The sequence below is a fragment of the Colobus angolensis genome, unplaced genomic scaffold (genome assembly GCF_000951035.1).
Source record: "Colobus angolensis palliatus isolate OR3802 unplaced genomic scaffold, Cang.pa_1.0 Scaffold129, whole genome shotgun sequence".
NCBI classification, from domain to species: domain Eukaryota; kingdom Metazoa; phylum Chordata; class Mammalia; order Primates; family Cercopithecidae; genus Colobus; species Colobus angolensis.
The window spans coordinates 9,156,327-9,179,444 of NW_012114141.1; the positions used below are offsets into that span (position 1 = coordinate 9,156,327).

General features: G+C 34.1%; 1 protein-coding gene across 1 annotated transcript in view; it reads right to left on the reverse strand.

Annotated features, from left to right (window-relative positions):
* The window catches only part of LOC105505814, a 496,421-nt gene that overhangs the window by 260,921 nt on the left and 212,382 nt on the right, over positions 1-23,118 (reverse strand). Inside the window, exon 3 of the mRNA XM_011933776.1 lies at positions 8,508-8,726. Within this exon, the coding sequence (XP_011789166.1) occupies positions 8,508-8,726 (219 nt within the window). The remainder of the gene's footprint in view (positions 1-8,507; positions 8,727-23,118) is intronic.

The window sequence follows — 23,118 nt, forward strand, 5'->3', positions numbered from 1 at the left end:
GAGATTACTGTGAAGCCACAAATGTTCTAGCAAGTTCTAATTTGTCTACTGACAGTCAACAAAAGCACAAATAGTCCTTGGAAATCAAAAGGTGAGACGAATTTATATATACATGATAAATATATGCATAAAATCAAGGCCTGAAGTATGATAAAAATCTACGAAGCTATTTTATTTTCATTAACTATCAATGTTGCAGGATAAGAAAATCTTGTAAACTGAAAATCTTCTGACACTTTAAACATTTTCTGGGGCAATCAATGGAAAGAAAAAAGAGAATAGATCAGTGAGAACTAGAAATTAAAATTTTATTTAGCTTTTCTGTTAAACGAAAGAAAATTTACTGCTAGCAGCATAGATAAGGGCAGCAATAATCTGGATTTATGTGCTACAAAACAATGAACACCAAAAGACCCTAGAATACTGGTAGATAAAACTGAATTATTTGATAGCAGTTTCAGCCCAATAAAAATAGAAAACCGGGCTTAATAAAATAACCCAAATATGACAAAGATAGTGTGAATAAAATAAAGCTGCCACGGTAGGTCAACTTGTTACTTAATCCTTCAACAAAGCATTAACAACAGCTTAAACCAGGTTGAGCACATGAAATTGAATTAAATTAGTTGGCCATAGAAGCTTTAAACATCCAAAAAGTTATGTCCCTTGTAATATGTCTTTCAAAATGCTCTTATGAATCAAAGAACCATTTTTAATCTAATCTTCAAATTTCTGTTCTTAGCCAAAATCACTTATGATACTTTAATACTTCATTCTATTCCTCTTAATGTTAAAGCTTTTCCATTACAGAATATATCACATAATTAGAAAACAAAATGGCAAATGTGAGTAAAATCTCAATGCTTACCTAGAAATCTCAACTCCACTACTAATTTCCTATGGTAATTAAAAAATATATATCATAAAAGGTACTGATATACAAACATTGTTATAATGCTTGTAAAATTGTACAAACAATACTTCTTATTCATACTTATTTGCATTCTTGTTGAATTGTAACAAAAATTTAGAAGTACATATCTTTGTAGAATTGTTGATTTTTAATTTACTTTTATAAATTTGTATGCAGTACATATGAAACCATATTATTTCTATCAGCAGAAAAATAATCTGTATTTGTAAAGCTCAATCACATCATAAATATAAAATCAAAGGCTTTTTAAAAGAGGAACTTAGTCATGCAGTCTGTATTATTTCCTAGATCTGTAATATTTATGAGAGGCTGAATCATGAAATCTCTGAATATGGTAAAGTGAACACATTAAGCCAAATTCCAATATAGAATTCCCTTCTGCCACTTCTTTATTCACAACTTCAAAAAGTATCCTAACATAAAAAGACACATTTCTGGTATAATAGAGAATATATAGTGATAAATTATCAAATGATCTAATTATATGACTTATTTATTCTGCACAAAATATTGATGTAAATTAGAGTTGTTGACATAAATTTAAGGAAAACATCAGCTTTGTTGTAATAATATAAGTTAAGTGATTTAAAAATGACATAAACTCAATAACATAAGAAAATACCCAAATGTATGGTATAATTTTGTTGACAGTATAAGATAAGTTTGCCAGGAAGATTAATGGGTTGCCAATAATGTAGACCTGGGCAGTTCTGAAGACAAACAGCTGTACTGGCAAGTCTGTCAGGTTCTTTGATACTTGACTATGTTATTTTCAGAATAGAGGTAATAAGACTTTGTAAGATTGTTGATTGGGGTTCAATAAATGATGTATATTAAGTACTTGGAGCAGTTGATACTAGTTTCCTTTTCATTTCTTTCGTATTTTTGGTGGCAAATCTTAACTCACAGATATCAAACAGAAAATAAAATTTAAGGGAAGTATTAAATTTTGTTGCATTTGCACAATAAAACACATTGTGCATACTTCTTACTGAGACTTTGAAGGAAACCAGAATATTTTACCCCAAAATATACTTTTTCGGCATATTTTAAGATGCTATTGAGAAGGGCTACAGACTACAGGAACAGCTTTGAAAAGCTGTCTTTTTGTGGGAGGGATTTACATCTGTATAGAAAATCTACTTTAGTAAAGTAAACAACAGATGCAAACAGGCTTTCTCTGAGGCCCCCCTTATCTGCCTTACCCAAAACTAAGATTAACTCAAAGGAAAAAGAGACTGAAAGTCTGACCATTTTGAAGTCCTAACAGAGACATTTTACCACAGGCCACGATCTATACTTTCTGAGGACAGCTCTGAGTTTACTCGAGAGATTTTTTATAGGCATAACAAGACAGCCCTGCCTGCCATGCTTTCCTTCCCTCACTCTCCTATTACCTGGGACTCCACCTCCCTTGCACTACCCAGAAGGCAGCCATTCTTTCCATAACCTCAGGATAATGTATAAACTTCAACCATCTGGCCTCTCCTTTGAGTCTCATATTTTGTATGGCTCCCAGGTTTATGCATGTTAATAAATCTGTATACCTTTTTATCTGTTAATCTCTCTATTGTCAATTCATGTCAACAGAATAAGAGTTGAATCTTCAGAGAGAGAGGACAATTCTCCTTAACAACTTTAAAAACATTGGTAGTGTCTTATTTGGATTCCCAAGAAGCAGACTCTAAGATGATTTTTTGTGCAAGTAGCGGACTGGCAATCTATATCTGTGAGGAATGAGAAAAGCAGTACAGAGTGAGAGTGAGGTTAGACTGTGATAAAATTGAAACAGAGACATCAGCAAATCTGAAACTGGAGTGGACTTTCAGAGATGTCCACCCACTTTTGAGGCAAGGAGCTGGGACTTTGTACCGCAGCATTGACTAACCATTGGACACAGGCTGCCGAAGAAAGGAACAAGCTCAGAAGAGGTAGTTCCCATGAGGTGAAGGCAATGCTTGGGGAGGAATTTAGCAGGCATCATTCCTGACTGAGCTGGAGGGACCTTGGAGATTCTTGAATCACACAGAGTCTTGAATCAATGAATTCTGGCACTGCATGAATTCAGGTAATGTACATGTATTCTATATACCTTTATTTCTGCAAAATGTACATCGCTGTCAGAAACCAAAGTTAGTCTTAACTGCAGGAACAATAGCCTACTAATTAATTTGTATACATCAGATAGCTTTTCATTGTGATCTTCAGAAGATCATTTCCCTTAATAAGTGAGATGACATGTAAAATGCCATATTTTTCTCAGAAATGTGAAAAACATTTTAGATATGATAATGCTCTCTCTTATTTAAGTTTTTTTTGTAGTATATAATATAATATGCCTCAAGGCATATAATCACACAATATTCAAATATCAAATAATGATATTTTACCTATTTAGACAATCCTTAAATGACTGTTAAAATTAATTCCATATGTATTATTTTATTTGTGTCCTTAAAAATAAAAAAAAAAGGTTGGATAAATTTAGGTAAAAATCTCTATTGTTATGTGCCTTTCTTGACATACTATATTTAATTATTTTCCATTTGAAATCTAAATTGTGGTGAAAATTTTGTGAAGATGAAAGTTCAAAGCGATCATTTTGCAATTGTGCATGTTTAAGGAAAAGAATCAAAGAACTCCCATATCTTTCTCTAAATAACCTAAAAAGGATGATGTGCTTACTAAGAATTTACAGGATATATTATTTGTACAAATCAACATTTTTAGCTTGGTTTCCTTGTAGGTAAACAAATTACCATTAATAACTGCGTAAGGCTTGTAATTGGGTTCATTTCTTATTCCCAATAAGCCTGCAAAGGCACATTTTAATAGTGTGGATATAGGGGATAGAAATAATATGTTTCTATATTAAGGTAAAGCACTAAGTCGCTTGTGAAATTTATGGCCTATAACTAGACGCACCTATAGTTATAGGTGAGCATGCCCTTTTACATACCACAGGTAATACAAAAGGAGCCTTTTTTTTTTTTTTTTTTTCTGAGACGGGGTCTCGCTCTGTTGCCAGGCTGTAGTGCAATGGTGCTATTTTGGCTCACTGCAACTTCTGCCTCCCAGGTTCAAGTAATTCTCTTGCCTCAGCCTCCCAAGTAGTTGGGACTACAGGCATGTGCCGCCATGCCCAGCTGATTTTTGTATTTTTGGTAGACGGGGTTTCACCATGTTGGCCAGGATGGTCTCGATCTCTTGACCTTGTGATCCAGCCCCTGTGACCTCCCAAAGTGCTAGGATTACAGACATGAGCCAACGTGCCTGGCCAAAAGGAACACTTTTTAAAGGGAGTTGAGAAAGACCAAAGGGCAGAGGACTAGGCTATCACCTACAATGTGCCCAAAGGAATTTTTTTTTTTTTGAGAGTGAAACCACTTATAGTTTTTCTTCCTGGACAAAAGTCATCCCAAATAGATAAACAGTTTCCCCTCTGTTGTATAACCCTTTAATTACAACACCCTTTCACCTGAAAATCCTCGGAAAAGTATGGTACAGCCATAGGACCTCATGTGGCAGTGTTATGGAAAATAAAGGGTCAAGATAATTTTTATTTAAAAGCAGGGTAGTTCAATGCTAAAAAAGGAATGAGCTATCGAGCCATAAAAAGACACAGAGAAAAGTTACATGTATATTACTAAGTGAAAGAAGCCAATATAAAAAGGCTACATAGCATGTGATCCAAACTTTATGATATTCTGAAAAAGTCAAAACCATGGGGACCACAGAAAGATCAGTAGTTATGAGGGAGGAAAAGATGAACAAGCAGAGCACAGAGGACTTTTAGGGCAGCGAAACTATTCTGTATGATATTGTGATGTTGGATACATGTCATTACACATTTTGTAAACCCATGGAATGTACAACACCAATGGTAAACACTAATGTAAACTATAGACTTTGGGTAAAAGTGATGTGTTGATGCAGGTTAATCAGTTGTAACAAATGTAGCACTGTTGTGCATGGTGTTGATAGTGGGGAAGGTTGTGTGTGAAGAAGGGGATATATGGGAACTTTACTTTCCACTCAGTCACGCTTGAACACAAAAACTATTCTTTAAAAATAGTCCATTAAGAAAAAAAGCAGAGTAGTCTGGTCTATGTCAAACATGGGTCTGATGGCTGTAGAAAGATGATAATTTACTATGCTAGGAACCTTATGGGAGCTGATCAGTTGCAAAATACTGTATGGCCTGACAGGGGGCTGGATAAGGCAAAAAATACTCAACAAAATCGTATGGGAAAATATTTTTATTTGTATTCCCACTTACAAACACCTACCGATGGCACTTGGCAGTATTTAAGACATTCTTATCCTATCAAATGTTAGGGTTTGAAATGAATTAGGTTTGCTTCCCTAACTCTGAGATCTAGTACAGGAATATAGTATTTCTCCTAATGCTTAAGAAGTTGATTAAATCTTTATGCCATTATTTCCATCTAGTTTCCAGCACACATTACTGGTCTTTTCTTAGGAGGAGACCTCAGCATTGAGCTTTATTGAAATTTGAACCACACTGACTTCTTGGCAGCTCTTGCCTCAACACAACCCAATCCCACAGGCCAGGGTCCTTAGAAACTTAAATTAACTACTAAGCATTACTACAGAATTTTCTGACCTACCTCAAGTATCATCACTTTCTATTGATCCCTGCTCTTACCTTCATACACCAGATCAAATATCCTTGAAAACAGATGCAACACAGATTAAGGCCAAATTCATCATACCTTCTCAGATAATGTGATTGACACTTTTGGCTCCAGGATCTCCCCTAATTCCTAGGTAGTCCCCAAGACTTGGCCCTGACCCTGCCATTCTTGACTTTTCTCATCCACATGTCCACCATCCTCTGAAGTATAATTTCAGGCCAAACTGATAGGACCTAAGATGACCCAGTATTCCCAGTAATCATGGTTGTTTTTGGTGACCTATCATCATGTTAGTAATATTAGTAACGACAGGTCACTGAAAATGTTCCTACTAACATGATGATACTAAAAATATCTTGGGGAAAAAATCTGAATAGGAAATTCAGCAATAAATATTTTGTTGAGTACTACATTCATCAAGCAATTTGAGGAATATATTAAAATTTTAATTTTTAAATGTTCTCCTAAATGATTTGTTCGAATGAAGAAAGGCATAGTTTCTACAGAATATTCATTTTGGGAAACAGCGTTTAGAAGTACAGGTACTTAGGTGAGTAAGACCAGGGTTTGATTGCAAGTTTGACCATTTAATAGGTGTGTGACCTTCAGCATAGTATCAACTGATGTTAGCCTCAATGTCTACATCTATAAAAGGAATATAACAAGATCATTTTGGCTGGTTATACAGAAAAATTGAATAGTAAAATGTACATAAAGTCTTTAATAAAGTGCTAACCTCTAAGTGTATTGATATGATTGTTTAAAAATATTTAACTTGAGTAAACTCATACCTAGTATTGTGCTCTGAAAATCTTTGGCCGTTCCGCATTATGGCTGGGACTAACTTTGATTTGGGTTTCTAAACAAGATGTATCTTTTGTTCTAGTTTTGTTCTATAATATTGTTTATTACTTCTCCAAATGAGGTTTGTGACTATCAAGATAAGTGAAGTAAAACACCAAAGCTTACACCATCATGACCAATACAAACTTAGAGAAAACAACTTGGAATTGAATCACGGGGTACTTGAGGTGATTTCACCCAGAAGTTAACAATAAGGTATAGATTGTTCTTAAGAAGTCTAAGTAGAGACTGAAATATCCATTTTAAAATCGTGATTTACTTTGCTAGTGATAGCAGCAGGAAGCAGACAAATGCCTAGGCAGATACGGACGGGTCCCTGGTGAAAACCCACCTCCAAGCCAAAGACAGTTTAAAGCCTGAAATCCAAGCTACAAGTCAAATCCATGGACTGGACTGAGAATCTGTCTTCCCATTTGCTGTGCTTTCCTTTTCCCATCCTTCACCTATTTGACACATACCAACCCTTTTCTAATTGGTTTTCTACACTGCCATGCCCACCTTTGAGTGATGCCTTTGTTTTAGCCTTTCCTTGCACACTCACAAATATATCAGCATGTGCTCTCCTATTCTGAGCCAATAAAATCCCCAGACTCAGCCATACTGGGGGAGAAACTACCCAATTGTGGGTGTGGAGGACCACCCACTCATCCCCTCTCCACTGAGAGGTGTTCCATTGCTCCATAAATTATTCTCTGCCCTTCTCACTCTTCATTTGTCAACATATCCTCATTCTTCTTAGACACGTGACAAGGGCTCAGGACCCACCAAAAGTGGGTACAGAGAAGGCCGTAACATTGTGACCCTCTGACTTTGAACAAGCAGAGGGCAGCCAGCCCACATGACAGAAAGAGCAGTGGGGCTGAGCCAGCCCCAAAGCCATGGGCCAAGGCAGAGCAAGGACATTACTGGCCAGGTGTTTCTGGCCGCAAAAGTGATCAAGAAATGTCCTGTGTCACTAGGTTTATCTTATGCCTATAGAATTTAATAGTTCTCAATTACTTTCTGACCACAATTTTTGTTTCTTATATCTCTTTGACAAATAACATCTATAATTAACTAAATGTCATACATTTGAAAGAAATATAAAATCCTTTCCAATAGAATACTACAGTTCATTCATACTAAAATCAAATAAATGAAAAACACATAAAGCAAGATAGAAGCAATTTCTACTTTAAGAATGTACTTTCATTTTTCTTCCCATCATTTGGCCACCTTGAAGCAAATTACAAAATTATATTAAAAATCTTTACGATGTCAAATATAGGAAGAGACTGAAATTCAGTCACATTTTAAAATGTCAGTATAATTTAGATGAATTATATTTATTAAACATGAAACATCTGATCAGAATATAGTATTGCAACTCAAGTTGCAGTGAGTTAGCTCTCTAAAGTCTCCTCTGGATGGGCCCACTCTCCTCTCTTCATGTCTCTATATTTTCTAATATCCTTCCATTTGTTCCCAAAGATATTTTTGTGCTATTTGGAAAATGTATTCACTCATAAATTCAACACATACTTTTAAAAAGTACTCTTATTAAATAAACCATAAATTTTCACTAGGAAACTTAAAAGTCTGTACTAATGGATCATAGCTTATTGATTAAAACACCTATTTGAAAAGATACGCATTATTTCAAATCAATTGCGGTGTTACTAACCAATTGAATCCCCTATACCTGCAGGAAATAAAAAGTAAAAAACAAAAACCCACTGTCCCATCTACACTGTAAAAGGATGTCTATTTTCATACATAACTATGTTAAAGGCACCCATCAATAAACTCTAAAACTCTTAACAACTCAAAAATAGTAAATGTTTTGCAGGTCACAACCCTAATACAATTAACTATGTACAAAAAATAAAGTATCTCCTTCTCCCTCAAAGAGAAATGATGTATTTTAATGTACTCTGCTGATAAAGCTTTTATGTAATATTTTCCTGGTTTTAAAAAATAGTTTAGTTCATTCTTTTATCATCACATCTGCAGGTACACAAATAACTTAAGTTGATGATGTAAAATTGAGAAATATTTTTAGCAAAGCTTACCATTGTCATTTTTCAGCATCCCGTTGCTGAGTTGTTTTAATCTCTTTTGATGTGATTTGCCATTATAGTGGATTTGTGCTTGAGCAGCCGAATTCAGCTGAATGTTACATACGCTGCACAAAGTAAAGTTGGTATGTTTCTTTTCTCTTTCTGGTTTTTCTTCAAAGTCGTCAGGTATTAATTCAGCCTCACTCTCACCATCGTGTACACAGGTGAAATCTGGGGGTGCAAGGAAAGTTATGAACACGCAGATCAAGATTTTTATATTATTTCATATTTATTAAATTGGGTGGCAAATAAATATTGATCCAAGTACAAGAATTAAAAATTTCTATATACTCTCATTCTAATAGATTGCTTTCATACTATGCTAAAGTAGACAATCTCTTTAATGGAATATAAACGGCAAATATTTAACTTTTTTTTAATCTATTCCCAATACTGTCCTATATGTTTTTATTACTTCATTTAATTATCATAACAATGAAATAAGCACTATAGTTTTCCCTTTTTTATAGCTGAGGAGACTAAGTTTTAGAATGATTAAACGACTTGTCTAAGGTCACACAGCTAACAAGTGGTATAGCTGTCATAAGCATTCAGTTTATCTCTAAATTCAAAGTTTTTCATCATCATGTTCTCTAGTATGTATTAATGAATTAGACAGTTTTAATTCAACTAAATAAAATTCTTATATGCCTTACTAGTTAAGTAAAGTGACTTACATCTGGATGGACACATTCTACACATACAAAGATGCTAAAACTGTTTTAATACCCCCAAATTTATATTTTATACCTGACACACAAGGAGAGGCTTTGAATACCCAAGATAGCCTCATAATCAGGATACAAAAAAAGTGTGACTGACTTATGGCTTACACTGGAAAGCATTACTTTTGGATAAATGTATGCTTTGTATACTAAAACCAAAGAGAAAAGGTCAGCTCATAATTTCAGTATCTCTGGCCTTAAAATGACATTTATTTATTTATTTGAGACACGGTTTCACTCTGTCACTTAAGCTGGAATGCAGTGGCATGATCTTGGCTCTGCACAGCATTGACCTCCTGGGCTCAAGCAGTCCTCCCACTTTAGCCTCCTAAGTAGCTGGAACTACAGGTGTGTGCCACCAAATATTGTCCAGTAAGATGGCAATAATTAGAGTAAGTATTGTAATCTATATTTAACATCCATTCACAAGTAATTTAAAATAATAATACCTCATTTCTAAGTTTTCTCTACTTTCACTACCCAGGCCTCTCTAGCACACTATGGCCCAGATAGGAGTTCTCCATTCCAGTTCTCCCAATTACTTAAGGAGTTATTTTAAAATATTTGAAAAATATTAGCAGAGAAAAGCAGTCATGATTTTAATGTGCATTTATTAACTGACTGCTACTTGGCAGCATCCTCCTAGGTTCTGGAGTTAAACTGACAAGCATCACAAAAGTTGTCCTTGCAATTAGACAAACTTAATGATGCAAAAGCCATGGACTTTGGTATGAGGCAAATGAGATAACAAATGTTGAAATGTTTTTAACAATATGGAAGCATTATCAGTTCACCAATAAAATTTTAAGGAAAATCAAACTAGTGAACTCATGCAAAAATGGCTAATACTTGGATCTATTTACGGGTATTGAAGTCACTATCCAAATTCCAAAATGAGTAAAAGATTGGTCAGTGCATAATGCATGCTTTCTTTGTGAACTAATTCATTTAAAATATGTTAACTTCCTTTTAAAAAGGAAACTCTATCTTTCTTACTCAGATAATCTTGTTAAAAGAATTTAAATATGCAATTTTAAGGGTCATTTTAAAAGAAAAGCTATCAGCTTTGTAAAATGATTATATAATTTTAATGAAAGGAAAATGTGCAAGCATATCATCTTTTCTTATTTTATATAAATAAAAAAAGTAAGTATCTATCCAGGTTATAATCAGAACATTTCAAAACCTCTTTTGTGTAGAGTTGATTTATGCTTAAATCTTTTATCTCAAATACCGTTAAGTAGTAAAATGATTAAGTAAATGATGGTGTGCTAAAATCACTGCAATATGCATAGCCATTAAAATCAGATCAGGAAAGTTTTATAATATGGGAAAATATTGGCCGGGCGCGGTGGCTCACGCTTGTAATCCTAGCACTTGGGGAGGCCGAGGCGGGCGGATCACGAGGTCAGGAGGTCGAGACCACGGTGAAACCCTGTCTCGACTAAAAATACAAAAAATTAGCCGGGTGCGGTGGCGGGTGCCTGTAGTCCCAGCTACGCAGGAGGCTGAGGCAGGAGAATGGCGTGAATCCGGGAGGCGGAGCTTGCAGTGAGCCCAGGTCAAGATTGCGCCACTGCACTCCAGCCTGGGCTACAGAGCGAGATTCTGTCTCAAAAAAAAAAAAAAAAAAAGGAAACTATTTTGTATATAAGTGAAAAACAAACGTAAGATGTAAATTTACATATAGCATGTTTACAACCATATGAAGCACAAACTTGACTTAGAAAAAGTACTAGAATTATTTCATTCTGAGTGGCAAGACGAGAGTTGGCTTGTTTTCCTTTACCATTTCTGTATTTAAAAAATTTCACATGATGAGCATTTATTATGAAAAAATAAATCAGTATATTTCAAAGAAATAAGCCAAAGAGCTTATTTCCTCTAGCGTGAACAGCTTAGGTTTGCCAGAACTAAGCAGTGCTACAGAGATAGTCACAGTAGGTGAGCCCTTGTAACACATCATTTTTGCTAAATATATGCATATATCTGGAAGAAATTATTTTCTTATTTGATTCACATTTCCATCTTGACCCACAAAATAAGAACTTGTGCTAACAATTTAGCAGGGGAAAATACTGGAGAATTTTCTTTCAAGCCTCTGAGATTTATTTGCTTTACACATGAGGAATTCCCTGCTCACATGAGAAAGGCTATATTACCAGACAATGTCAACAATTTTGTACTAAGGTGCAAAAATGACAATTTTCAAAGGAAATAGAAACTATGTGGTATGGACACTAAGGAAAAAAGAGAACCTCAAATAAATAATTGTGGCTGGCATAGGACATCATAAAACATTTATAGATTTTGCAGGAAAACTGCAATGGCTCAAATGGCACTCTCTGAAGCAGGAGGCAATATTCATAAGTGATTTTCCTTCCCAATATGGTAAAAATGTCATGTTTAAATTTTTAAATGGAAATTTGACACATATGAGTTTCACTGAGAAAAAGTTCAGCAGTCATACATAAACTTTAGGTGACTCTCTTGAAACCCAAAATAATTGATTAATTTGTCCACTTTTTTCCCTCCTAACCTTCATCCCTCAGAACCAAAAGACCCTGTAAAGATGTTTGGCTTAGTACAGTAATGTAGGTATAGACAACACTATTTAACAGGTTCAAGAACTGGAATTATCCCGGAGTAATTATCAAAGGAATGAGGTGTGTGTTTGTGCGAGTGTGTTTTAATTATCTAGATGTCGAGACTGATTTACTCTTGCAGACTCATAGAAGTAATTAAAATGTGGCACACATAAGATGACTCATTTTTGGTAAGCTATATTAAACAATGTATGTGAGATAAGTTGAGAAAAAATAAAAGTAGAAACAATATTTTTTCTGGGATGCAATGTGGTTCTTGCAGTTGATTTATTTGGTGCATTGTTTTGACACAAGCTGAAATGTCACCACCTTTGCCAAAGGACCAGCTGTTGGTATCAAGACTGCCCTGAGAAGTGCTCATATTCTCTAACCCATGCCACCCCTGGCATTAACAGGCTATATCCCTGCTGGACCCTAAAATTCGTGTAACCTAATTAAGAATCAAAAGTTGTAGACACAGAAACCAACGGAAAAAACTCCCAAGAACCAAAGCTGGAGCAACTTGAACAATAATCTGAGTAACCTATTATTAGACTAAAACCTAAAGTATAAAATAAATTTCAATGAGTACATATTGATGTAAATATAAATGGAGGAGATAGGTACCAAACTCTCATTTAAAAGTATTCCAAATAACTTAAATAGACATCCTCCATTCAAAGCCAGATAGGGCACAACACTCTTCCTCTTTAAGTATAGGTTATGCTTAGTGACTTGCGTCTAAATAGTGTGGTACAGAAAGAAGAGAAAAGTAGCTTTATAGTGAAGAAACCTGACAATTAGTACTTCAGCCACATCACATTTCATATCCACAGTGATGGGTCACACTGATGGCAAGCATCCTTAATATGATGTGCTAACAATGGTATTTCACCTCTGTGATCTTCCTCACAGAAATAATAGACAAACACAAACTAAGGAACTGTATACAAAATACCTGACCAATATTCAAAACTGTCAAGGTCATCAAAACTAGGGGAAGTCTGCGAAATTGTTACAGCCCAGTGGAGCCTAAAGAAATACTAAAACTAAATGAAATGTGGTATCCTAGATGGGGCCTTGAAACCAAACATGAACATCGGAGGAAAAATTAATGAAATCCAAATAAAACATAGAGTATCATTAATGATAATGTATTATTAGTTCATTTGTTGTAATAAATGTACCATGCTTACAAAAGATATCAACAATAGAGAAAATTGGATGGGAAGTCTATGGGAACTCGACCAATTTGGCAACTTTTCTGCAACTCTAAGACAATTATACAGTAAAAGTTTTATTTAATATCTTTTTGAATTTGGAAAATAGAGCAGAGACCATTTTCTCTCCTTGACAATAAAACAACAACCTCTTGAGAACTTGTGTGCTCTGGGAAGGAATTGAGAAAGAAACTTCCGTTCTCTTTATCCCTTGCTCATTCATCCTCCGCTAGAAATAAACTATGTGATTTGAAGAATGAGGGAAACATTCACTGCTTCATGTGCAGTCCACCATCGGATGGATCTTTATCTCAATTTTGCCTGAAATGACTTTCTCCTATCTTCATGCTTGCCATATACACACTTACAATGGAAAGGCTCCCCAGACCTGTAGAAAGCTCAGAATTCTCCTGCCTGTGAATAGGTAGTTAAATTCAATTCAGAAAAGAAAGAGCTGAGGGTTGAAAATCCAATATGGAATACAGTTCTAAGTCATTTTATCTAATTCTAATTTTCCTTCTGAATAACTGAGCTACCAACCCACTAACAAAAAATCTAATACACCTCAACTGATTTCTTCCACTTATTATCAGTTTCAATTAAGATTATAAGCCATTTACACACACACACACACACACACACACACACACACAGAGGCATCCAGTCAACCACCTCATAATTAACAATTTATAAACTTCCTATTCGCTTTACTGTTTCAATCCTAACGCAACTCCCACAATCATTAATATAAAATTAAAGTATGTAAAACAGTGTATATTAGTTGACAACCAAACCCAATTTTAATGAGTAGAAAATTTTCCCTGCAAATAATGTCAGTGTTTTATCTTAACGTTAACAAGCCAGGTTACATTGTTTTGTCCATGATCGGCTTTACTCATTGTTCTTGCATCTGCTGCCCTGTCAAAGTGGCAAGCCTCTAAAATCTCCAAGAATCTCAAGTTTCTAAGATAATCTGAATTGACAATGAAACGTCCGTAGATGACAGCCACTAACAGACAGTTTAGTGCACAATAAACCACACTGTAAGTAGTTTTACAAATGACTTACAAAGTCAAAGGACTGTAAATGGTATAAATAAACCAAAATATTCTTGTTTTACAATGACTTCTCCCACCATATAATTTTTTAAAAAGTTGGCAGATAGGAATTTACATAGCTAGAAGACATTTAGCACAGACAACCTCATATAAATAGTGGCAGAGACCAATGCTAAACACTAAAAATCCCTTTAGAAATCTTGATGTGATAGTATATCCAGAAATTATTTTTGGTTCAACTGAAAACAAAATAAAAATCTAATCTAGAGATACTTCATGGCGATAACTTTGAAATACAAATAGGGTAGACAACAGCTGGCTATTTCATTAAAAAGTCAAAATTACAAGTTTATTTGGTAAGCAGCTTTATATTCTTAGGTTTTAATAATATTTATACAAAGCACCACAGGTGACAGATTTTGGCCATTTCTTTAAAAATAATTTCATTGAAAAAAATAAAATTTAATATCTAAATATTTCCCACATTTTACAAACGTTGCTCAAAAAAACTTATTCTACTGAAAAGAGGAATCCACCAATTTTGAATTCCTTATAGAGTCTCTTATAAAGCGTTCTTAAAATTGCTTTATTATGGAAAAAAAAGTACTGTTTGGGAAGACATCAATCTTGTCCATTTCACAGAAGGGGAGTTGTAATTTGTATGATATATACAAATCCTAATGGAGTTTATACTTTTTATACAATTTTCTTGACCAGCTCATAAAATGAAGGTAAACATAAAACAAAGATTTATTATTTGTAAGAATATGATGATACAACTGCTACTGCAATATGTCATTTTGCAGAAAGCATTTAAAATCACCTTTAAAAATGGTAAAAGGTTGTGGAAATCATGAATAAGCAAATATAGAGTAAAATGGGAAAAATACTGTACTAATGTCATGGGATTAGATACTGCTTACCTGGAATACAATTTCCAGAGACAATATCATAAGTCGATTTTAAAAGCACTAAAATTATTTCGAAATAACTTAGAAAAAATGAAAAAAAAATTATTAGGTGATTCAAAAGGTGGCTGTAGCCACATATTGCTGCCAAAGTTGCCTGTTCAGGATTTAAGTTAAATTGCTTCAAAAAATTAAGAATAGTAATGAACCTTTATAAGCAAATATTTTTAAATCTCAGTTTTATTCATAAAATTTATGAAAGAAATTTGGCCTTTTTTGGATGAAAATAATAAGTAACTTTTATTCAGCATTTCCTTGTATTAGGATTTAGAGAGTATTGCTTACATCTGTATATACATATATATGCATATACATATTGTATATATCTGTATAAATTGTACATATGTATATATGTATATAGATTTTACGTAGCATATTTGGAATACATATATATATTAATCAAATAAACTACTTCAGTAGTGAAGCTTCCTCTATTTTCAAGACTAATGTAGAAAAGTATATTTTACTGTTATGGTAAAATATTAAATATATATTATATATAATATATAAAATCATATTTATAGCATTAAGCATTTGAGAAAGTTATAGTGGGTTACAATATCCTCTACATTTCACTATTAAAACTGTAAATAGTTCACAGTTAGTGCTATAGAGTACCATTATAAAAATAATTTCGCTTTGATCTAATTCCCCACTAGAGTGCAGTGTGAATTAAAAATTAAAACTACAGCATCTGGAAATTCCCCAGAAATAAAAATAGCATGACTGTAATTCTGTAAATATCTAACATACATATATTGTAACACAACATTCAGCTTCAGTGGTGTGTGTTTCCATATAGCACAGCTAACGAACTCACCAATATTTAGCCACACAACTCAGATATTAAAGATAAACCAGGGGAAAGTCACAGAACAGCAGATAATCTCAATTGTTTGTCTTTATTAAAAAGCATTAATTGTTTTACACAGTCTCCTAACTTAAATATCACTTAGGAACTTTCAAAATGAGAATATTTTAATTAAGAACATCTTACTTTTATGACAGGAAATTACATTATAGAAGACTACATAAGGCAAATCAAGGTTAATGGATTGTATTTCAAGTACAGTTTTTATCACATCCCAGCATCACACTAAATTTGATGGTCTCAATACAATTATGGCTTTTACAAGGTGACGGAAGTCTGAACTGAGTATTTGCAGATTCACCTACAAAAATTAAGCCCACAGTGGCAGAATGAGATACAGAATGAAACTTTTAAATGCATTCCTTTCTCCCTTTTAAGCAGTAGACTTTTTAGAGTTGTAAGCTTCAAATCAGAATTTCTATTTTGAGTCCTCAGTTTCAAAAAGAAATTTTACCTTAATCTTCAAATGACTCACCATGAAAGCACTAAAATATTTTAGAGGCCAAATGGGAGCCCATAGCTTAACCTCGAAAATAAAAACAAAAATATTTTGTTAAAAAAGGTAAATTATTCAAGTAGAATCTACTACTACATAAATAAATCAGGTATGTCTTAAATTTCAATGTCACGAATATATTCTTGAAAGTTTAAAAGTCCAACGGAAAATTATATTACTATTATTACATTTTTTTAGTCAATGGTATGCAAATCTTTTCCTGTATTCTGACCTATTGTTCCTATTTTAGGAATGTTTTCTTGAATCAGTCGTGCCATCAGGGCCTCCTTGGCAAAACATGATCCCCCTGGAGTTATGCTACACAGCGTCTCTGCCATCACACCAGGGATGCTGAGGCTGCACTGTGAGACCTGCTCTTGAGTTCTCAGACCACGTTTTTTTAAGGTATTTTAAGCATCAACCCTATTTTCTTGAAAATGCACCAAATATCTTCACGCTTTCAGCTAGTTCTACCCTACTTTGGATCTAAAAGAGCTTACATAAAACTTAAGAATGGTTTGCCTCAGAAAAATTTCTGAAGACCTGAATTAGAGAATGATTGTTTTTATGTATATCTGGTGAAAAGTTATGCCAAGAAAAAAAATAGGCACCCTACAAGCTATTGAAAAGTCATATGACAAATATATTTTAAGCACCTGCCCTGTGTCTAGCACTAGTTTAGCCACTTGGGATATTTGCATATCACATCACACAATATCCTAGTTCTCTGTGGAGTTTGAGAAGACAGAGATAATGTAGGCTAGACTGACTATGACTTTTAACAGTCAGTAATGCTAAGAGGAGAATTGTGATGAAGATTTCGGCTTGTAAATCTAGTAGCTATATGCTTTTATTCCATTTTTGTTTGTTTGTTTGTTTGTTTTTGTTAAGAGACAGTTTTGCTTTTTCCCTCCCTCATTTATAATGCTTAAAGTCTCAGGTTTTTTTACTTATCTCATTGATTCTGTCTTCTTATAATACATTTTAATACTTTGGTGATTTCAACTGCTGTCCATGCCTAGTCTTTTTGTAACAGACTTTCTCATATTCTCTGCATCCAACTTTTCCATAACCATTCTTATAAATGTCTTACTCTTAGATCAGTGTTTCCATTTACAGTTTTCTCCCTTTCATCATTAAAGGAGAAGAACAGGTATTAATGATGATTCAGGATATCTTCAGGCTATATGAGAATATTTTCTTATACCCAAATAAATTTCCCTGAAGAATTTTTGCATCCTAACTGTGGCAGATATGTTCTAGGATGGCCCCTCTAATTTCCACCTTGAGTTAATCAGACCTTTCCACAGTCTGCTCTCCTGGAGAGGCAGAACCTGTAACTTGCTTCTACCAATAGAATATGGTAAAGGTGATGGGATGTACATCATTAATGGGATTATGTTACAAAAAGATAGTAATGCCCATCTTGTGAGAAGAGATTCTCCCTCACTAACTTGAAGAAGCAAGCTGCCAAAGCTTTTTCATGTTGTCTTATATTTCACTTCTACAACCTGAAAGAAAATGTGAGCTTATTATGAGTTTCCCTATGAAGAGGACTATGTGGCAAGGATCTTAGGGTAGTCTCTGGCCAACAACCAGTGGAAAAAAATGAGACCATAATAAGCAGCTGAATACTGTAAACAAACATATGAGTGAGGAAGTGGTTCCTTCCCCAGTTGAACTATAGACGAAAACACATCCCGGCCTGTATCTTTATGGTAGCCTGGAAGAAGTCCTGGTTAGGAAATGTGTGGACCATTGCTCCTCAGAAATTGTGAGCTAATAAATGTGTGTTGTCTTAAGACATAAAATTTCTGTGATATTATTATGCATAAATACATAACTAGTATACCAGCTCTCTTGCAATCATTAATATTAAAATTAGAAAGTAACCCAAACTTCCAAGGAAAAATATTTGTCAAGAAAATGTCTTAAAACAAATTATCACCTAACCAAAACCATGTTTTTTTGTTAAATGAATTAAATATCCCAGCTGTATCCCTAATTCCAAACATACTTGAGTAAAAGTTAAAAGAAATAACTCCCATATGAAGAACTTGATCACCTGATGCACATCCATGACAGACATAACTAATCAATTTTGACAATCTTTCCTTGAGAGGCTGGATTTGGTTTCAAACACTCGGCACATTGCAGGGTCCACAAATTATTCAGGTTTACCATATAAGACAAAATTTATTTGCTATCCTAGATATACTGACTAATGTATCACTATCAAATTCGACTTAGAGAGAGTAGAAACCCACTAAAAAGATAAAATTAGGTAATATTCATTTTTCACTACAGTACCATTTAACATATTTTTCTATTACCCAAATAAGATTGAAAGATTGTTTAATAAGTTTGTAGAACTCAATCAATCTAGACTGTTGAAAGAATCCCAATTGAAAATTACTTTGTTATAGCAGTTGTTATAAATAAAAATGTATTGCAGGGTAGTAAATTTAATATGAAAATAATTATACATATACAATAGAGTTTTTTTCATATGTAGGAGACTTTAGTAAAGATTTTGTTATATTTATATTTCTCAAATGCATTATATTTAAATTTAAGCTCCAAATAGAGAAATTATGGATATGGATATAAATATAGATCTAAGAAAAAATATGACAGATTAAGTATTAGACAATAAATTTATAAATTTAAATTATACAAAACTGGGTTTCTTAGACCTGAAAAGAAGGCAAGGAAGAACCTTAATACAAATCTTAAAGCAAATAAAGAAATACTATTAATTGAAGGTAGTTTTTAGCTTCTGTCCATTTCTATTAATGAAAGAAAAATAATGAGTTAAAACTATAGCATGAAAAGTTAAGGTTACATATAGTATTATTAAGAGAGGAAGTTCCTTGGACATTTTTCCTTTTTATTTTTCATAGATATTCATCTAACTGGGGTAGTTAAAATTAAATTATCTTAAAGGTAACAGTATGCATTCTGCTCCTCTTAAGTGCTTTGATTTTCAGAGAATGAGAATTTTTTTTTCTTTTTTTTTTTAATTTGAGATGAAGTCTCACTCTGTCACCCAGGCTGGGGTGCAGTGGCATGATCTCGGCTCACTACAACCTCTGCCTCCCTGGTTCAAGGGATTCTCCTGCCTCAGCCTCCCAAATAGCTGGGACTACAGGCACATGCCACCATGACCAGCTAATTTTTGTATTTTCAGTAGAGATGGGGTTTTACCACATTGGCCAGGCTGGTCTCAAACTCCTGACCTCGTGATTTGCTTGCTTCAGCCTCTCGAGAATGAGAAGTTTTAAAACCAAGGATTATGAAAATTACTTATAAAAGTATATTTCTATTGTGTCATTAATACATATATTTTCATTTAAAAATGGGTTTAGTAGATTATCAAACTATAATTGCCTTTTGAATGTTGCTTTCTAATTAAAATGGGTAACTTGGCAAAATGGAGGTCTTAGAACTATTAGTTATTTTTTTCACCTTTTTTGCGCTTTAGTGTTTTTTAATTTAGTTTTTAACTTTTTTTGCATTTTTTTATATTTTACTTTTATTGCGTGAAAGAACTGTTAATTTTAAAAAGTTCCATTTTTTATTTAGGTTAAGATTTAAGAAATGTGGGGTACAAAACCATGAATTTCACTTTGTCAGTATGTGAATTTTAAACTAAATATCAACTCGAATTCTCCGGTGAATTCAAAGATCACTTTTAGGAGTTCTGATCATTAATTTACTTACAGTACTTGTATAAAAAACAAGGATTATCAAAATGTGCTGATTCTAACATGTTCAAGTTGTGTGGCCTCCAGCAAACCCTTCACCCCTCTGACTGTTCTCCCATTTGTAAGAAGGAGGTGAACAAATGATCTTTGTTGCCTTCTAATGCAATAAATCCTGGCCCACTTGGAAAAGTGATATTCCACACTCATGTTCATGGGACCATTATTGACCTCAGTGCAGCATGGTGTTTTGTCTTTAAAATATATCTTACAATTTGTTGTTTGCTTTGACTTCAAGGGAGATAAATCATTTCAACATATATTTTTAGAATTTAATTTTCCTCTAATTGTGGCAGATCTCAAATCTTCAACACTGTGTGTGTTAATTGATACAACTTTTGCATTTGATGATGCTCTCAGAATTCAGCTACACAAGCAAAAGACTTGATGGTACTAGAGTTAAGGATAGACAAACGGGACCAGGTACAGTTGCTTATGGCTGTAATCCTGGCACTTTGGGAGGCCGAAGTGGGTGTATCACCTGAGGTCAGGAATTCGAGACCAGCCTGGCCAACATGATGAAACCCTGTCTCTACTTACAAATACAAAAATTAGCCAGGCGTGGTGGCAGGTGCCTATAATCCCAGCTACTTGGGAAGCTGAGGCAGGAGAATCGCTTAAACTGGGAGGAGGAAGTTGCACTCCAGACTGGGTGACAAGAGTGAAACTACGTCTCAAACAAAACAAAAAAGGACAAATGGACTACACTGCCATGAAGTTCCTTCACATGCTAAGATGCTATAGATTTGTGGCTCCATAGATCTCCATTTTTAAAATTTGTAGTGGTGTCACCTGGCCATTTCTTAAAATCTTTTTTTAAAAAATCCTGCCTTATCCTGAGTTTTTAGGTAGGTTAAAATATGTTTTAAGTAAACATGAATTTTCTTCCAGAAATGCTGAAATCAGAAGATACCTTGCTGTACATTTAATATTATTATTTACTATAAACTTCAGTTCATTATATCTATACTCTACCAATGAGAGAGCAATCTACTTTACCCGACCTAAAATTCCTGTAATAAAAATGGAAAAGGTTGTGGAAACTTTAAAATTATAAATTTCAACTAATAAATGTATAGATCAATAATCATCGGGGTCAGAAATTAAATAGTAAGAGAACATTTAAGTCAAATTAAATGACATAGTAGACAAATGTTTAGATATAATATTGTCAGTGTCATACTAATTTCTAATTCAATGGTGCTCTTTAATAAAACAATTTTTATTGCAGGCTTAATAAAAGCTAAACTACAATTTTATGTGCAAAAACCATGGAGAGTGGCAATCTTTTTTTCCTAAAACAAATAATACAAGTATTTAAATATGATCTACCCATTCAAAGTTCACTTTCTTTCTCTCTATTCTTTCTTTTTTTTTTTTTCAGACAGAGTCTCACTCTGTCATCCAGGCTGGAGTGCTGTGGCGCGATCTTGGCTCACTGCAACCTCCGCCTCCTGGGTTCAAGCAATTCTCTTACCTCAGCCTCCTGAGTAGCTGGGATTACAGGCACCTGTCACCATGCCCAGCTAATTTTTGTATTTTTAGTAGAGACGGGGTTTCACCATCTTGGCCAGTTGGTATCGAACTCCCAAACTCATGATCCACCCACCTTGGCCTTCCAAAGTGCTGGGATTACAGGTGTGAGCCACCATGCCCAGCCCACTTTCTTTTTTAAAAATAAAAGATTTCTGTCCCACCTGGAAAAGCACCCTGGGGAGAAAGATGTTATTTTGTCTGAAACCTGTGCAGAGAAAGGGATATTATTGCTGACTGTATTGTAGATTTAACCATGTGTTAACCTGATAACTTTCTTTATTGCATGACAAGACAGTGCCAGAAGGTGGCATGAAGAGTAGATCTCTACTCAACTCACATTGACTTGTTTTAGCTCAACTTTTAATAATATTTTACTAAAATTGTATATAGGCACAAATTGGGACTTTCCTAGACAAACACTTACACTGTCTTAAATTATGTTTCCAAATTCTACCAGTTTTGCATTCTGATTGCTTAATTAAGCAAGTTTACTTCACGTAATTAGAGTTAGAAAGTGAGGTTTTTCTTTAGGAATTTCAAAATAAGAAAGGTCTCTGAAGAATTAATCTTTGAAATCAATACATATTGTGTCAGAAGAAAAAATTGCAAAGTCATCTTGGAGAGAAAGAATGCTCCCAGACCAGCATGAGTTCAGAAGTAATTTGACGTAACTTGAATAAACACATCGAGAGATATGAAGAAATACTGATTTGAAGGAAATGGTCAACCATGGAAACACGTGAACAAGCCAGAGAAGGGAGTGTCACCTGGGTCTGTTAAAGCACTCTTCAGTGGAGACAAGTCTTGTAGTTAAAACTTGGCTAGTGGCATGACCATCTCTGTCGTCAGAGATGTTGCAGCTGCCATGTCCTGAAGTTATAAAATTATTATCTCATTTCACTTTACCTGTCCTGATTTCATGACCATCATGCAACCTTCTGATTTTGATCTGACTTTCCTTATAAGTCTGTATACAACAGGGGGCAAATGAGCTTGATCATAAGAATTTGATGTATTTTTGATCTTATGAGAACAATTTCCTACTGAAATCCCAGCATCTTACTTTATTTCGTGCTACTAGATAGGTTAGACCCCAGTATTCATAAAATATGTCTTGTTCAAAACAAGTATTTAGAGTCTAACTGGCATCAGTACCATATTTGAGACTGTTCATAATCAACTGATATTTTATGAAGGACATTAATAAAAATATCAGTATTTTTAGTGTTTGTTTATAAATAATTATAAACACTTATATAATGTTACTAGCTACGAATGCTAATTCACTTAATCCTCAAAGCACTGCCAATAAGGTAGGTACCATAATTATCCCCAATTTA